Source organism: Pantherophis guttatus, chromosome 2 (genome assembly GCF_059756535.1).
Source record: "Pantherophis guttatus breed Tessera chromosome 2, ASM5975653v1, whole genome shotgun sequence".
Lineage (NCBI taxonomy): Eukaryota > Metazoa > Chordata > Lepidosauria > Squamata > Colubridae > Pantherophis > Pantherophis guttatus.
Window position 1 is genome coordinate 221398831 of NC_142064.1, and position 18682 is coordinate 221417512.

The 18682-nt window shown below is 38.4% G+C and overlaps 1 protein-coding gene across 4 annotated transcripts in view; it reads left to right on the forward strand.

Annotated features, from left to right (window-relative positions):
- The window catches only part of APPL1 (adaptor protein, phosphotyrosine interacting with PH domain and leucine zipper 1), a 41504-nt gene continuing 22822 nt past the window's right edge, over positions 1-18682 (forward strand). The window contains exons 1-10 of one of the 4 annotated variants that reach the window (XM_034436654.3): positions 1-225; positions 6208-6306; positions 11189-11248; positions 12064-12135; positions 14188-14275; positions 16212-16253; positions 17148-17206; positions 17774-17920; positions 18256-18338; positions 18436-18594. In XM_034436654.3, the coding sequence (XP_034292545.1) occupies positions 6283-6306; positions 11189-11248; positions 12064-12135; positions 14188-14275; positions 16212-16253; positions 17148-17206; positions 17774-17920; positions 18256-18338; positions 18436-18594 (734 nt within the window). In that variant the 5' untranslated portion in view covers positions 1-225; positions 6208-6282. Of the gene's footprint in view, positions 226-1749; positions 2361-3298; positions 3408-6207; positions 6307-11188; positions 11249-12063; positions 12136-14187; positions 14276-16211; positions 16254-17147; positions 17207-17773; positions 17921-18255; positions 18339-18435; positions 18595-18682 lie in introns of those variants that run through there. The other 3 variants (XM_034436636.3, XM_087883707.1, XM_034436661.3) reach the window with 3 other exon arrangements.

Here is an 18682-nt window from a genome sequence, read left to right on the forward strand (position 1 = left end):
GTCATAGGTCTCTTGCAGCTGCCCACAGGCTCAAGGCTAACTCCCCGCTTGGTCCCACTCCCTTGCCTGCCTCAGTTTCCAACAGAGATATACTCAAAATTTATCATCAGTTACAAGTCCATTTCCATAAACCCAAAATGTCAACCACTTCAGGTTTGGAAAATGCAATAAGCAATAAACTTGGATTAAACAGTGTGCATAACTGATAATGAATTGGAAGGAGAGGTAATTATTTTTATTATTTATTTCCCCCCTACCTTTATTATATTATTCAAGGCAGCAAACATACCTAATACTCATACCTATTTTCCCAACAATAACCTTGTGAGGTAGGTTGGGCAGAGAGACAACGACCGATCCAAAGTCACCCAACTGGCTTTTATGACTTAATGCAGGCCTAGATCTCAGTCTCCCAGTTTCAAGCCTGGTGTTTTAATCACTGGGCCAAACTGGTTCTCATTAATGTGCTCATTAACCAATCATTTTAGAGACTTCCCTGATTAACAGGGAAGCAATAAGGCAGAATAAGGCTGGCATAAACTACAATTCTGTTTCTTGATGAAAGATTTAGTCTTGGCCGCTATGCATTTTCATGTTTGTATTATTGTAATTGTTTTCATTTTTTAAATTTTGTTCCTCATCCAGAGTTGCTTTGTGAGATGGGCAGCCATACAAATAAAGATAAAATAAAATAATAAAATAAAATAAAGCAATCCTAAAGTCAACCCTAATGTAAAAAAGAGGATAATGAGATATGACAAAGAAAGTAGACACCACAGTTTAAATAGTAATAACAGTAGAAAAAAAGTTTGATTTTGCTGCTGTTGCCTCCATTTGTAGATTCATGCAATCTATCCATCACCAAGATCACTGAAAAGCTGCCAGCTATTAAGATGTTATGTTATGTCCCTTTCACACAACCTAATGCTCAAAGAATATAATGAGCATATATACTGGGAGGTTATTATTTTATTAATTCAATTTATATGCCGCCTTTCTCCGGAGACTCCGGGCGGCTTACAATGCATTTTTTAAAAAAAACCATTATAAAAACATTTAAAAATTAAAACATTAAAACCCATTCACACCATTCATGGCCGGATCTCACACTCACAAGTGAGATCAAGGTATTCATTTGGGACATGCAGTTACATCTAAGGCAAATAAAGTGGACATTTTCTATAGTTCCTTCATAGGTCCTTGTTGCCTTTAAAAAAAAAAAATCTGTCTACAGTTGGGGCATAGTTGCAAAGCCCCAAATATCACTGCAGAGGGTCAGTAAGCAAATTGAGAATGAAATATGTTGTTTTTTTTTGCAGAACCAATTCACGTTTTCCATAACCCAGGGGGAAAATTAACCAGCATGGAAAACTCAAGCGGAGATTCAGATTCTTTCTGAAGAAGTAAATTAATATCCACTTAAGTATTTTCTCCCAGCAATCCTGAATTGCCATTTGCTCTAAATCGGGTACACTAAGCTCTTGCCAATCAGCCCTAAATGAGCTCATTGCCATCTTAATATTTATGAGATCCAATTCCCACTCTACCATTTTAGATGAATCATGGCAACATGACATAATAAGGAGGAGGACCCGCACAGAAGCGGAGCCCAGGGTGCAGCGCCACCTGCAGCATATACAGGCGCAATTGCGCCTTTGCCCCACAGAAACTGCCCCTCCGACGGGCCGGAAGCCCCACAAGTGACACCCCCCCAACACTTCAATCTCCTCCTCCCCTCCCCCGCCCGTCACCAAACCCCCGCGAGGCTGACAAAAGCACCCGCCTCTTTTTTCGCCCAGCCAGACTGGCCGCTCTTCCAGCCAATAGGGAAATGCATAGGCTCGCTGACGGCCTCTCCTTGTCCGGACGGGCGGCCGCGGGGAAGGGGCGAGGCGGGATTTCCTGAACGGAGCGGGCCTGTCGGGGTGCGCGGAGGCGCGGGGGAAGGCGGGAACAGGGCCGTCGGGCTGGGTGCGGCGAGGAGGGGGTTGGCCTGGCCTGAGAAGATTCAGCCGCCGACATGCCTGGGATAGACAAGCTGCCTATCGAAGAGGCGCTGGAAGACAGTCCTCAGGTGAGGGACCCCCGCGTAGCAGCAGCTGGTTGACGGAGGGAGAGGCTCCTTCTGCCCCCCTTCCAGCCCTGGGGAGGTGGCTCCCTTCGCCCTGAGGCGGCTCGGAGGCCATACGCAGCCTGTTGCCGTCGTGCTCGTTCCCGGGAGAGGCGAGAAGGGCTCAAGCCATCCGGGCGGGCGAGAAAGAGGGAGAAGCTGCGTCTTTCCCGCGGGTCCCTCCGAAGGGGAGGTCGGGGGGCTCCGCCTTAAAACCGGCAAGGCCGGTGCAGGTGTTGCCAGGTGGAAGGTGCGTGGCGTGATCTCGCGTGGAAAAAGCTGAAGGGATCCTTTGAAAAAGGTTGCGGAGCCAGAGGAGGGCTGTTTTCTGCGGGGCTCGTGTTTGTTTGTTTGTGTGTGTGTGTGAGAGAGAGAGAAATAGAGCAGTGTGGTACCGAGGCGGCTTCCTTAGCACTTCGGTTGTTTTCTACAGAAGTTCAGGGAGCGTTGGGGGGAAAGAAGGGGGGGAAAAAAAGGGCCGTCTCTGTTTTTGTTCCTTGCGTTGTTGTGTAAAATCGTTTCAGTGGCTGCCTCCGATTCCCCCGCCCGCGCCCTTCTTCGCCCCAATTCAAGCGGATGATTTTTGTCAGTAGCTTTGAAGTATGAATAACCTTGGCTCGGGCTGAAGAAACCTGTTTGCCTTTGCCAGGACTGCATGCGTAATTATTTGGAATTAGCATATTTTTAAGTGTCTCTGAATATTGAGCATTGAATTTATGGTACGATTATGAATTCCTGTTTTCTACTGAAATTGTCATTGGTGTTGTACTTTTTCTCCAAGAAATGCTGAAGATGTTGAAACACATCAGAATAATTTTATACATTAAAAGTTGGTACTGTGCCCAGTTTGGGAGTACTTCATACTCCTATGAAGTACAGGTAGTCCTCCACTTATGACCACAATTGACCCCAACATTTCTGTGGCTAAGGGAAACATTTGCTAGGTGAATTTTGCCCCATTTTACAACCTTTCTTGCCACAGTTACTAAGTGAATCAGTGCAGTTACTAAATTAGTAACACAGTTGTTAAATGAATCTAGCTTCCCCATTGTCCCCATGGCTTTTCAAAAGGTTACAAAAAGGAATCACCTGACCCCGGGACACTTCAACCGTAATCAACATGAGTCAGTTGCCAAGGAGCCAAATTCTGATTGTGTGACTATGGCAATGGTACAACAATCATAACTCGCTTTTTTCAGTGCTGTTGGAACTTTGAATGATCACTAACTGAACAGTTTTAAGTCGAGGACCACCTGTATTGACCAATACCCCATCAGTTGCTGCAAAAAAACAAGAAGTAGGAAAATCTTTTAAAAACTTCCTATCCTCTGTTGTTGGATACTGTATCTGAGCATCACTTTTCAGTCGTCTTATGATCTTAGGTATAGTGATTATATTGATGGGCAAGATAGATGCAACTTTGGTAAAATAATCTCTATTGTGGGATTGAGTTCAGTTTTAAATATACTGGTATAATGCCCTGAATTTACATGGTATGAAGCTCTTTACATCTTTTTTCTATTAATCTTTTGAGAATTCTTTAAAATCCAGTTTTTAATAGCACATTCTCCTGCAAGTGCCAGTGGTCATTTAAAGATATTACTTCTAATATATATGCATACAACTCCATTTTTTTAAAGCTGCCCCTTTAAAACACTCATTGAGATCAAAATTAACACACTGTTTACAACAATTCAGAATCAACAATTGGATCTCTACAGCTTTTCCCTGTTTATCTTTTTTTTTTTTTGCGTTAGTGGAACTTTTGTGTTGCTTGTTATTGATAATTGATTTGATTTATTCATCATATTAATATTCATCACTTTTAAATTCAGACATTCAGATTTGTGATAATAAATAAGTATTAATACATGTTACCCTTTGTTGCACTTGTTCAAAAGTTTAGTTAGTGGTGTTCTTGCTTATTAGATCCAGATTAATGTTTTTGCTTCAAATGCTATTAATCTGTTTTTATACAAAAAACATAAATATTGTTTTTATGTTAAAAAGCAATTAAGTAATTGGTTACTATATTATAAAGTATCCTGCCTCCCCTCCTGTAAAGAGTAGGTAAAATAGGTTTGAACTCCAAGTTGATATAGTCAGCTTCAGGCCTTATCTGCTAAAATAACTAACAATGGTTCAGTTCTTTGTGTGCCAAGGACACTGTCCATGCTGTGGTATATTGTACCTGTTCCACAGCATTGTCCAAGATTATAGCATTGCAGTCTAAAACTTTTTCTTGCTAAAGAACATATCCAGTGAAGGATTCTACTTCTTCAAGAGTTCTGAATATACTGTTTCTTCTACTGAAGACACCTAGGTACTGCATGCGATTCATAGTCCTAGTTAGATTCTGCAAAAGTTGTTCCCCATGTATGTTCTATATCTCTAAACACATCCTCAGCATCAGCATAAACAGAAAGGCAGTTTAGGACTTGCAATACTGCAAAAATATTGCAGTATGGGATGCTTCCACTTAAAATACAAGCCAGCAAGCCATGTCCTTTTCTGAAATATTCCACTCTATCTGCTAGTCCATTCCTCTTCCTGTGCACCCCACTATTTAGATCTTCAGCAGACTTTGAAAATTGAAAATATTCTCATTGAGTTCATTATTTAATTGTCTCCTACTCTTAAATGTTTTCTTTAAAAATGCCTTTTTTAATACTTTGGCAAATCTTGGGATTTTCCCAAGCCTATTGATATTTCGTTATTGTTTCTGAATGGTACCGTTTTTGTTTCACAAGGCAAAGAATGAGTTTTCAGTTAGAAAAAAGAATTCAAGAAGTTGATACTTTCAATCATTTATTAAAAGCAAAGATTGAAATTTAAGCATGTACTTTAAATGTGATTACTTGTATGGATAGAAAAGTAGGGCTTTCAGATCTAGGCTGCAAAGGTAAAGTTCTTTTTATCTCTTTGATGCAATCTATTGTTAGTTGGATTTTTGCATCCCTGTTCTGTTGCTTTTAAGGAAGTGGAAATTCCTGTAATTCTGTAAATATAATTAATTTAAAATTGCATTAAAACTAGTTAAAGCCATTTATTGAATCAGTGTTTTGTAATTTCCATAATTGGGACAACCATTGTCCCTGGAAATTCCAGCTAACATTATTTAGCAAAGTTCTCTGTGTTACATTATCTGTATGCCCTCTACTTCATCATTCTGTGTCCTAGAGTAGCCAGCCCAAATATTTCCCAAGGAAGGCCTCCTGAAGATTGTTTTATCACTGGAAATGTAAATTGTCTTTAAAGAGAGACACTTTAGTTCTTCTGTTTCATATAGAGGATCCTATCCTCTATAAGATTTTTTAAGCTTTAAAAAACTAGGAATTTACAGTATATATATTCCTTCCCAAAATATACTTGAGTTATTATCAATTAGTTAATGAGAATTTAAAAAGAAAATTTCTTGTCTATTCATTCTATCCATACAGATGTAAATTCTATAAACTATTAGATTATTGGAAGGATTTCTTTTAGCTATCCCGTTTCTACAGTATTTATAGCCAGTTGTCCATTCATAAAAGGACAGTGCTCTTATTCTATTACTGTTCAGTTTCCACATAAATTAGTGAGGAGCAGTTTGAAAAGCCAGTATTAAATGGTATTTTAAGATTATAAAGCTTAACTTGAGTTATACTTTATCATTTAGAGAATATATTTATTCTTTGAATTTATTTTAGCTAAGAAAACAACTTTGACATCTCTGTGTGGTAACCAGTATAGAGCTCAAGGGAAATTTTTATCTTATATCTAGATTTCAAGTTCAATACAACTGGCAAAAACATAAAGCTCAAATATTTAATTATTATGCCCTATCACTGTTTGTCATAAAAAGAATAGTAAATGAACTATTTTACTGAAAGAAACTTAAGTATTCTGTTACCATGCCAACATATTTTGTTTTAATGAAGTGCATATAGACTTAAAAAGTGCTTTTTGCCAGATAACTTTTAGTTATATGTCAAAGATCAGATAGAAATGTTTTGAATTCTGATTCTGTCTTACCTATACATGAAATAGAACTTTATTAAATGTTGCTGAAATAGTGTGGTTGCAATATTATAAAATTTATATTATCTTCTTTTTAGACACGATCTTTGCTGGGTGTATTTGAAGAAGATGCTGCTGCAATTTCCAGATATATCAACCAGTTGTATAAAGCTATGCATCGAATTTATGATGCACAGGTAATTTGACAGTAAAATGCAGAAATTAATTAACCTTCAGTCATTTTTCCAAATTTTTATCACTGATTTGATTATACAGGTAGTTGTCAATTTATTACTACAATTTAGCCCAAAATTTCTATTGCTAAGCATTGGGAGTTTTAAGTGAGTTTTATCCCATTTTATAACATTTCTTGCCAGAGTTGTTAAATGAATCATTGCAGTTATTACCGTATTTTCCGGCGTATAAGACGACTTTTTAACCCAGGAAAATCATCTCAAAAGTCGGGGGTCGTCTTATACGCCGGGTACCCGAATCTGAGTTGCTGGCGCTGACCGATGACACTTTGGGAGCGCCGGCAACGTTGAGGGGAAGCTGTACTCCGAATTAGTTCCAACCTACAAGAGGTGCCAGGCAGTGCGCGGCCCACGAGAAAGGAACGCGTCCCCACTCTACCCCGGAATTCGGGTCACCTTCCTTCCTTTCCCAGCAGTCCACGGTGAAAGCGGGTGGCAGCGATCAGCGTCGCTTGGACTGCGGGAGCCATGGCGGACTCCTTCCCCACGAGGTATTGCTCTGCATTTCACCACCTCTTCCAGGCTCGCAGCCACCCACCATCGCCCCAACGGGAAGAACCACCCGGCAGCGATTCCAAGGAGCCCGAAGCGAACATCCTGGAGCAGCACGGGCTGGCCCGGAGGCTTAAACCCCGGGAGCCCAGGTGCCGAACCCTGCACAGCAGAAAAGACATGACAGCTGGTGCCCAATTCCTTCTGCAGCCGGCCGGATTGGCGCCAAGCCAGGAAAGTGCGCTGCGCACTCCCACCCTTCGCCTGCGAGCCCGGACGCTGATCCGGATGGCTGCAGAAGGAACTGGGCACCGGCTGTCATGTCTTTTCTGCTGTGCGGGGTTCGGCACCTGGGCTCCCGGGGTTTAAGCCTCCGGGCCGGCCCGCGCTGCTCCAGGATGTTCGCTTCAGGCTCCTTGGAATCGCTGCTGGGCGGTTCTTCCCGTTGGGGCGATGGTGGGTGGCAGCGATCGGCGTCGATCGCTGCGCACTCCCACCCTTCGCCTGCGAGCCCGGGCGCCGATCCGCTTGGACTGCGGGAGCCACGGCGGTGCTGGCCGGGCTGGGTCTGGTGCGGTGGGCGGAGATGAAGGAGCAGCCTCGGCGGTGGCAGCAGCAGCAATTACAACGGGAAAAGCCGTAGGGAAAGGAGGACGAGGAAGATCTGGCAAGGCGGTGCGAGCACTTCATGGCTCCTCCGGTAAGCGGATTGCGAGAGCTGCGCGACTGGGGCGGAGACATGCGAAGTCGCATGGAGCTTCTCATACTGGAGACGCAGAGCCAGGTGTGCAAGGCGCTGGCCCAGGTCGACCGCGGCGCCGCTTTCACCATGGACCTCCTTGGAATCGCCTTGGAATGCTGGAACCAGCTGGTTGCTGCGCGGAGCTTCCCCCAGGCATCCAGGGGGATATTACCGACGCTCTGACTTCCCCAGACCGGTGGGGCTCGCCATCACTGGGGGTCAGCTGGGGAAGTCGGAGCGTCGGTAATATCCCCCTAGATGCCTGGGAGAAGCTCCGCTCAGCAACCAGCTGGTTCCAGCATTCAGCAGCATGCAGCCTTGACTAGATCGGCACAGCTTCCTGTCAATGTTGTCGGCGCTTCTGTAGCGTCATCAGTCAGTGCCAGCAACTCAGATTCATGACAAGGCTGCATGGGTGAAGGAAGAAAACCTGGTACAAAATAACCCTCTTGCCACTACACGTAGCGTAGCCCATTACCTTTCTCTACAGTACAGCAACAATACATACAGTACAGCAACAGTACATACAGTATAGTATACAAATATAACAGTCAAGACCCCATCATGGCTCCACCAGCAAGAAGAAAGAAATATGAAGCCAGTTTTAAACTTAAAGTTGTAAACTTTGCCATGGAACATAATAACTGTGCTGCTGCAAGACAATATGGAGTAACAGAAAAGATGGTTCGGGACTGGAAAGCAAATGTAAAAGCATTAAAGAGTATGCCAAGGGGTAAGTGTGCATTAAGAAGAGGCACCCCACATTGGCCAGAACTCGAAAAACATGTAGCAGACATGGTGAATGAGCATCGCCAAAACGGTTATGTAGTGACACGAAATAAAATACATTTGTTTGCACTTCAGTGGGCCAAATCTAACCCAGATCACAGCAACAGATTTAAGGCCACTGTATCCTGGTGTACTAGATTCTTGGAAAGGCATAATTTGGTTCTGAGGCAAAAGACAAAAATTGCACAAAAATTACCTGCAGATCTTGATGCCAAAGTAAATAGTTTCCATCGATACGTAATAAAACAGCGCAAGAAACATGGCTATGCGTTAAGTAGTATCGGAAATATGGATGAAACTCCAATGAATTTTGATATGATTGGAAATAAAACTGTCCATCCAAAAGGTGAAAAAACAATTTTAATTAAAACAACAGGACATGAGAAGTCCAGTTTTACAGTGGTACTAGCATGCACAGCTGATGGCTCCAAACTGAGACCAATGATTATTTTTAAAAGAAAAACAATGCCAAAACTAACGTTCCCTGTTGGTTGTTTTGTACATGTGAATGAAAAAGGCTGGATGGATGAAGAAGGGGTAAAGCTATGGCTTGATAATATATGGAGCAGGCGACCAGGTGGACTTATTCAAAAACGTAGTCTACTGGTGTGGGATATGTTCAGGGCTCATTTAACTCCCAGCACCAAGCAAAGGCTTGCAAGAATAAACACAGATGCGGCAGTTATTCCTGCAGGATTGACATCGTTGGTACAGCCACTGGATGTGTGCCTAAACAAGCCATTTAAAGATCGCATTCGAGAAAAGTGGAATGAGTGGATGGTTAGCGGTGAAAAGTCATTCACAAAAGGAGGAAACATGCGTGCTCCACAGTTGGATGTTTTGTGCAAGTTTGTCATAAAAGCCTGGAATGATATTGATGCAGAAACAGTAATCAAGTCTTTCAAGAAGTGTGGCATATCAAATTCATTAGATGGTATGGAGGACGACTACTTGTGGCAAGATGAAGAGGAAGCCGAAGCTGAGACCACACCATCTGATACGGAATTAGATCCATATGATGACTGCCTTACAAATGTATCACAAGATGTCCTTGATGTACTTATGATATCAGATGATGAACAGGAGGATTTTGAAGGCTTTTAAAGGGAAACTGTCACGCCAGCAAAACCTGTAAAAATAGCTTGCAGTTATGGGCATTACTGACTCACCAGGGACTTGCCCGGCACTGGCTCTCTATTGTTTGTTATCTTCCTCCTATCATAATCAGTTCCAGTTTGGTTGACAGCTTAGAAAACAAACAGCATGGCAGCTCCCATGGGTTTATTGTCTTATCCTTCCTTTCAGCTTTAGAGTGAATTAGGAAAAGTTTAATCCAATTGCACTGTTTTATGTTGACATGTTTGATGACAAACAGCCTTATGTTTATAAGTGACAGTTTTCCTGCTAAGTACCTGCGTGTCATAAGCATTTGAATTAAAATTACCATATTGAAATCAAATCTGATGTTTTTTAATTTTTATTTGGTGTGCGTTGGAAGAAGGGTAGTCTTATACGGCGAGTATAGCCCAAACCCTATATTTTAACAGGAAAAGTAGGGGGTCGTCTTATACGCCCAGTCGTCTTATACGCCGGAAAATACGGTAAGATAGTAACATGGTTGTTAAATGAATGTGGCTTCCCTGTTGACTTTGCTTCTCAGAAGGTCACAAAAGGTGAGCACATGATCTCGGGACATTGCAGTCGTTACAAATATATGCCAGTTGCCAAGCGTCCAAATTTTGATAATGTGACCGTGGGGATGCTGCAATGGTTATAAGTATGAAAAATGGTCGTTAAGTCGTTTTTTTTCAGTGCCATTGTAATTTTGAACAGTGAATAAATGAGTGGTTGTAAATTGAAGACTACCTGGAATTAAAATTTTAACTTCTGGGATTTTAGTAGCTGGGTGGAAATATATGTGAATGTGAAAAAAAGAATGAAAAGAAAAAGAGAAATACAGTTTTCCTTTAATATTTCCATGTTAATTATTTACAAATAACATTAATAAATAGCTTATAAGTTCTTCAGAAGTTTCTAACAACAATATATTTAGATATAAGCATTTTTATGCAACAATTTAATTTATATGTATTGTAAAATATGGCTAATTGGACAGATTCTTAATAAAACTTAATTTCAAACTGGAAACCCCACCATAAGCCTAACTGCAATGGACTAATTTATCTCCTGAGCAGTCAACCTTTTTGATTTTGAATCTATAGTCTGCATAAATTAAGGATTTTACAGATATGCAGCACTCTTATTTTTGCTTGTTGACCTTTACTTCCAAATATTTTAGTGCAGTTTAATTTTTGCTGTTAGAGAGTGATATTATTTTCTATTATGAGTAATGGGTCATTCAGAAGTCTGGGAATTTGATTGATTTTTATTTGTTTAGCTAAATCTATGGTTAGTTTTAAAAGTGTGTATGCTAGTCTGACTGTAATACAGTGGTTCTCAATCTGTGGGTTGTGAGCCCTTTGGGGGTCAAACGACCCTTTCACAGGGGTCGCCTAAAACCATCGGAAAACACATATTTTCAGTGGTTTTAGGAATAATTTTATGGTTGGGGATCACCACAACATGAGGAACTGTATTAAAGGGTCACGGCATTAGGAAGATTGAGAACCACTGCTGTAATAAATCATTCCACTTTAAAAATGGGAAATTATAATTGTGTTACAAAAAGCATACACATTAAGTTAAACATTGTTTAACTCTGATTAATTTATTTTATATTGTACTTCTATTGTCATTTATATTTGAAAAATCTTTAAAATCAGAATAAATTATTTTTTTCAGAATGAACTCAGTGCAGCAACACATTTGACTTCAAAGCTTCTGAAAGAATATGAGAAACAGGTAGAGTCCATTTATAAAATGAAAATGTTATGTTCTGATCCAAGTTTAATGGGTTAATGGGGCAGCCTGATTTTTTACAACATATCGGGATAGTGACTGGATCCTCCAACGTGGAAAATTAATTAAAGACTACCCTAATCTGTTTTTGCCTAGTTTGTAGCCTCTTATATAAACTCCACCTATATGTTTTAACATAGAAATTAAATTCATTATTTTTTCCACTTTCCTGTTCTTATAAAGTCTAATCACTTTATTTTTGCTCAGTTCTTTTGCTCAGTTCAGTTAAGAACACACATTTATTTAACTTATGACACATCTACCCTGCAACAATCAAAAGGCTCTTTGCATCTTACAAGGAAATAAGAGATTAAAACATGCATGGTCTGATTAAAACATGAAAGGTTTATCTATCCATAACAACACAAACCAGAAGATAACAAATAGAAACACAGAAAGGGGAAAACAGATAAAAATAAGTTAAAACTGCCATAAATGGACAAATGTTTTTTTATCAAAATGGTCATAATTTAATACCATGATTTACTAGACCTTGTGGCTGTGCGAATGTGTGCATGTGTGTGTGCACATGCACAATTCTCCTGGCCAACAGGTGTTTTTGATACCTTTTAAATATAGCAATACAATATATATAAATTAAACAAGCATTAGCAGTTTACAGTTCTTCAAGATTCTTTATTATTTTCTAGCAATGTTAAATTTGTACAAGTTAGACCTTTGGAATGTTACTGTGATTTTTTAGAATGAAAAATATGAATAAATATGGAATTTAAAAAATGGGTTTTTTGTTTTGGTAGCGCTTTCCTTTGGGTGGTGATGATGAAGTTATGAATTCTACTCTTCAGCAGTTTGCCAAAGTGATAGATGAGGTAAGTCTTCCTTTCTAAAAACCTATCAGCCTATTTTCCATGCATGCAACTTTTATATCACTCCATTTCTAAAGACTTTGAACAGTTTATAGTATTAATATCAAAGACTAAAAAACCAGAAATAATGCCATTATAGCCAATCAATCCGAAGCATCACTTATTCAGGGTAACATAATCTTATTACTCCCAAAATGTTTTCAGAAGATTCTTTTTTGTGGCACTCAGAAAATGTTGCCATTCTGTATATAGATCATTAGAATAATCTACTCACAAATTGACAATGGCATGAGTAACAATGAGTAATGGCTTCTACTTTTGAACTGTCCATACTTAGTACATAAGATGTAACTTTGAAAATACATTTGCTGTTCGGACAGGAACCATGAGCTCAAGAGGACTGACTCTTTTGTAGTCAACATGATAGTGTTAGAGTTTACAGATAGTGCAGCTTTCTATTTATATGCTGTATAAAATAGTATTATGGTCATTGTTTCCTGTCAGTTCTACAATACTTAAACCATAATAACCCCTTATAATCGAATCTAGGTTTGCTTCCCCTCTATTTGTTTCAAGATCAGCTGTTCTAAGGGACCATTATTGTGATCTCTTTGTCATAATCTGAGCACAACGTATCTAGTTTATATTAGGATAATCAGAGTTCTCCATTATTACAAGAATTACAACATTTTTGGAGATTTCTAGCATTGTATCAAAACAACTATGCATTCTGTTCCTTTTTTTTAATTTGAAAAGTTGGTCACTTAAGTTTTTTCATGGTTGTCTTGTTCCCATTTTATCTTCTGGTTGCCATGATCAACATCCATGTACAATGTTGGCCCTAACTTTTTTTTAATGTTTACACCATTTTGAATTGATTGTTACCATTACCTGTTGATTTCCTCCCAGGAATCAATTTAAAAACTGGTCTGTGACCTTTTAGATTGTATGTGCCAATAGCCTAGATTCCTTTTATGCAGGTTTGGTTTCTTCTGAAATGTTTCCCGGTGACTAACAAATCTAAGCATTTCCATCTGGTGCCAGCATGCCATAATTGCATTAAGATCTCTGAGCTCTGCCTATCTGGTTGGGTGCACACATGAAACAAGCAGCATTTCTAAGACTGGCCTCTTGGTGTTCCTGGTTTTGATCTTCTATTTTGGAGTCTAAATTTGGCTTCCAGAACTGGCTAATTATACATTCCAATGTCACTGCTGCTAGCGTGGGCTATGATTGCTGCCTCTTCTGCATCATTACCAAGCAGATTTTACAGATGACATGTGATGTCCAGAACCTTCACACCATGCAAGCTTTCAGTCACACTAGGTAGACCAGGCCAGAAAATCAACTATACAAGAGAATAAGATTTATATTTTATTGAGATACTCTATAATAATAGAACCTTGCAAGCTTGATTGTATTTTACTTTCTCTTCTTTCTATATCCCAGTGAATCAGGGAAGAGCTTGCCTGGACCTCTTCCAAATCCTAGGTCCAGAAAATCCTTCCTAGGATTTAAGGAACTTCAACCCTGTTTGCTTATATATTAGTTCTTGCACATTGCTGTCCAGGTCATTTCCCTTTCTCTCAAACAATACACAGTGTGATCCCAACAAACCATTTTTTGAATGGCATAATCCTAATGGTAGGCACCAACCCTTTCTCAATGGAGATATCAAAATGCAGATTTATTCTGCCTAAATGTTAGGATTATATCATGGTTTGTCATATTGCTGCCTTTGGGTCTTATTTATTAATAAATATTACATTAATAAATGTAGTAAATTATTACATCAGACTAAAATAATGCTTAATAATAATAATAATAATAATAATAATAATAATAATAATAATAAATGCTAAACAATATATATTTTGTTTTTTATCCACTTGTGCAAAAATTAACAGATATAAAAATGCCAGGCTCTGCTGCTTCTTCGACCCATGCTTCAATTAATGTTTTTTCTTATTTTTGCACACATATATAACAACAGTGAAATATGAAAAATGTTTATATTTTTAGGCAACATTGTGTACTTGGTTTTTTTCTTCTTAGCTCAGTTCTTGTCATGCGGTACTATCAACTCAATTAGCAGATGCCATGATGTTTCCTATCACACAGTTCAAAGAAAGAGATATAAAAGGTACAATAATTGTTGTCACAAAGATCACAGATTGCTGGACAATGTTTTGTATAACGATTAATATATATTCCATCTATAGAGGCCTCCTGAAGTCTAGTGCAAATCTAAGAATGTTTGTCTCATTGAAAACAGATTTAGACAAAAGGGAATGCATAAGTGATTGCTCTACAAAAGTTGCTGAACTATAACTTCCAGCAGTCTCAAGGCATCTATCTATCTATCTATCTATCTATCTATCTATCTATCTATCTATCTATCTATCTATCTATCCAGTGGTCCCCAACCTTTTTATCGCCGCGGCCCGCTGAGCGCGCGCAGGGGTGGGGCCACGGCCCAGGAGCCTTTGCGCAGGCCCATTGCGCACGGCCCAGGAGCCTTTGCGCAGGCCCATTGCGCACGGCCCAGGAGCCTTTGCGCAGGCCCATTGCGCACGGCCCAGGAGCCTTTGCGCAGGCCCATTGCGCACGGCCCAGGAGCCTTTGCGCTGCAGCGTTCCTGTCCCCCGGCCGCTGCGCGGCCCGGTGCCAGGTACTCCACGGCCCGGCACCGGTCCGCGGACCGGGGGTTGGGGACCACTGTATCTATCTATCTATCTATCTATCTCCATCCATCCATCCATCCTTTCACTTAGGGGCTGAAAAATGGGGTAAATAAAATAAACTGAATGGACCTTTTGGTGGAGACATTTCCATCACTGTTGTTGGAAAGAATTGTATTTCCTCATTAAAGACTGGTACTCAGTTTTGGTGGGGGTGGGGGGGAACTCTACTTAAATCCCAGTTCCTGCTCATCTGCTGTGCCCAGGTGAAACTTTACACTTTATTTTATGTGCCATTTGCATCCTTCCTGAATGAAGAGGCCCTTCAGATTGCTATTTATATCCTGGTTATCTCAAGATTGGATTATTGCAGTGTGCTCTATATGAAGCTGCCCTTATATAGACTATCCAGAAACTACAATGGGTACAAAACGCAATGGCACAAACAATAGATAATAGATATCTCATGTTGCACCCACAAACTGCAGTGGTTACCAGTGGCTTTTTGGGATGAATTCAAGGTGCTGGTTGCCAGCTATTAGGCCCCTTATTGCATGGGGCCTGGTTATTTTAGGGACCCCTTGTTTCTATTTATTATTTATTTTATTTGTTAAATTTATTTGCTGCCTATTTTGCAAATAATAGACGATATAAATACAACAATAAATATAAGAACATTAAAAAATGAAATGAAAAGAGTGTAAACAGAACAGTAGTAAGATAATAGAACAATAAAATAAACAATGAAAAGGAATACAATAAGGATACATATAATACAGTAATCAAAAAAATAAAAGTTGAATGGGTGAAAAGCAGAGAACAAGGGAGGAAATCTATTCCTGCCTGTACAGTATGCTTGAGCAGAATGCAATGCTCCAGTCCCTTGAGTTCAGTGGAGTTGAATACCTATGCATTAGTAATCTCTGTGTATTAATCCTCTTGAAATATGAAACTGTAATCTTGTGTATGTTTTACTGAAGTAATAGGCTTAAATTTGAGTAGAATTATACAGCTTATTTGTTTTAACCTATGGGCTGCATTTAGTTGTTGAAAATTCTTATTTCTCTGCCCAAACCTTCTGAATTCCTCAAAAAACTCATATAGTTAGGTGAAGAGTTCTGCCACAGCAAGTTACGATCTCAAATGACATGACATTTAAAAGAGAGCACCTGACTTTGGGGAAAGGCTTTTCAGAGAAGCGTAGAAGAAAGAAACAGCTCAGCCATTGGATACAATCCCATAACTTTAGGGAAATATTTTCTCATTACAAAACAATTCATATGGTCCCTGAAATGCAGGCCAGCTGAAAATCTATAATAAATGAATCAAATTTTGTTCATCTTGCATTAAAACAGCAGAACTACAGTAACACTGTGCATTTTCTTACATTCATTTCAGAAATTCTGACTTTAAAAGAGGTTTTTCAGATCTCCAGCAATGGTAAAATATGTTTTAGAATTACTTTCATGGTTTATTTTTTATTTGATTTTACATGATTATAATATTATAAACAGTCAAGATTAATGTTTTATGAAGGGATTTCTGTCTAATTTTGCTATTTTAAAAAAAGCTATTTTTCAATCTAAAAATTAAAGAGAAATAATCTTAGATAACTATATACAAGATAATTGGGGAAAGATTATGAGTAAGCTAATGGGACATTATTAAAAAGATGATATCTTATTGATATAATCAGCGCATCAGGATAATAGATTTTGTTTATCTTGAAATGATAAAAACATTTCTGAAATTTTTGGAAACAGATTTTTGTCTGTATTGATATTGAAAAAAGCAAAATTAGCCTAATTGCCTGAATTACTGCTTCACTGAAGTGTAGTTGCTTTTTGCTTTAAACACTTGTAATCATGGTGGATTTGATTTAAATCGAGTTGATTTAAATCACAATTTAAATCATGATTTAAATCACTAGTAAAAAGGCTTGATTTAAATCAACTCGATTTAAATCATAATTTTTAAAGAGCAACTGTCATCTCTGCTACTCCTTTGATCCACTGTTGACTTACCGATAGTCCCAGTGTTGCAGAATATACAGCCTCATGCTACATAACTAAGCTCCATTTCATGCTGAATAAACTAAATTATTTATATATCTTAAATAGAAAACTATCTTACGATAGATTTTTACCCCAAAAGTTTTTTATTAAAATAAATTCGATAAAAATAAAAAAAAATCTGATTTAAATAAAAAAAAATCCAATTTAAATAAAAAAAATCTGATTTTTTTGATTTTTTAAAAAAAATCATTGATTTTTATCCACCCTGTTTGTAATGTTTGCAGCTACTATTTAAATATTGTAGAACTTGGTTTTTCAGATCATGATGCTGCGATTACCAGATATAGTCGACTGTCAAAAAAAAGAGAAAATGAGAAGGTTTGTGAAACTTTAATCCAGCATTTAGAACTCATGCTATAGTAATGTAAAAAGTCTATGTTGCTTTTCAATTATCTTAAAAATTATGTGATAATTCTAGTGAATGCAGCTAATCTTTAATGAAATATATGTAGTACAGCTACGTGGTCCTCTCCATTGTTATCAGTGTCTTTATTCAGTGGGATATCCTTCTATACATCTTCCACATTAATTGGCAAAATGGAGATCTCAGCAGTAGCAGTGCTACATTTCTCTCTCTCTCTCTCCTTCCCTCCCCTCCCTCCCCATCCTTCCCTCGGTAATGTAATATTTAATATCTTTTGCCAAACAGTTCACACAGTGCCCTGGGGGAAAAAAACACCTATTTCTCATGTGGCATCATAATGGGAACTGTTTTAAAAAGAACTTTCCATAAAGATATATTTACAATTGCAAATCTTAGAGAATGACTAGAAGATAAAATGTATTTTGGAAAAAAATATGAATTTAGATTTTTTTTCACATCATTGCAAGGAAATTGTTCCTATTAATGGTAAACTGCTTGCTTTGAATTATATTTTTTTAAAGGTCAAATATGAAGCTACAGAAGATGTATATACTTCTAGGAAAAAACAACATCAGACTACGATGCATTACTTCTGTGCACTAAATACACTGCAGTATAAGAAGAAAATTGCTATGTTGGAACCCTTACTAGGTTATATGCAGGCTCAGGTAAATTCCAAAATGCGTGGTGAAGGGGAGATTTTGGAATAATACATTAAAATATTTTGAGCATCCAAAGTATTAAAATACTACTAGATTGAAACATAAACCTTGCGTGGCATGTTCAGCTATATCAATTCAATCAAATCAAGCAGAAGGACTAAATGGTTAACTTCTCTGTGGAAAAGTAAGCACTAACTAATTATAAGTATGTTGTGATTTATGATCTGCATCTATTATGATCTGTATCTATTATGTAAATTATGTTTTTAGCCTCCAAAGAAATATCTAAGATTCTATAAATTCCAAGTAAATTAATAAGAATCTGAATTTTCTTTTAAAAGATAAACTTCTTTAAGATGGGCTCAGAAAACCTTTCTGAACAGCTGGAAGAATTTTTAACGAACATCGGGACAAGTGTGCAGGAGTAAGTTAATTTTTTTCTCTTAAAAGTAATGCTGTTTCTTTTAAAACATTTTTAGCTACTGTGAATAATTTTTTTTAAAAAAAAACTATGGTTTTAGCGTTCGCAGGGAAATGGATCATGAAGTGGAAACGATGCAACAGACTATAGAAGATTTGGAAATAGCCAGTGATCCACTTTACTTACCAGATCCTGATACTACAAATTTTTTGGTCCAAAGAAACCTTACTCGCAAGGCTGGTTATCTAAATGCAAGAAAGTAAGAACCAATTTCAGATACATATAAGCCTCAATAGCCTGGGTTACAAATTACAGGGGTCTTGCATATTGTGTTGTACGTAAAAATA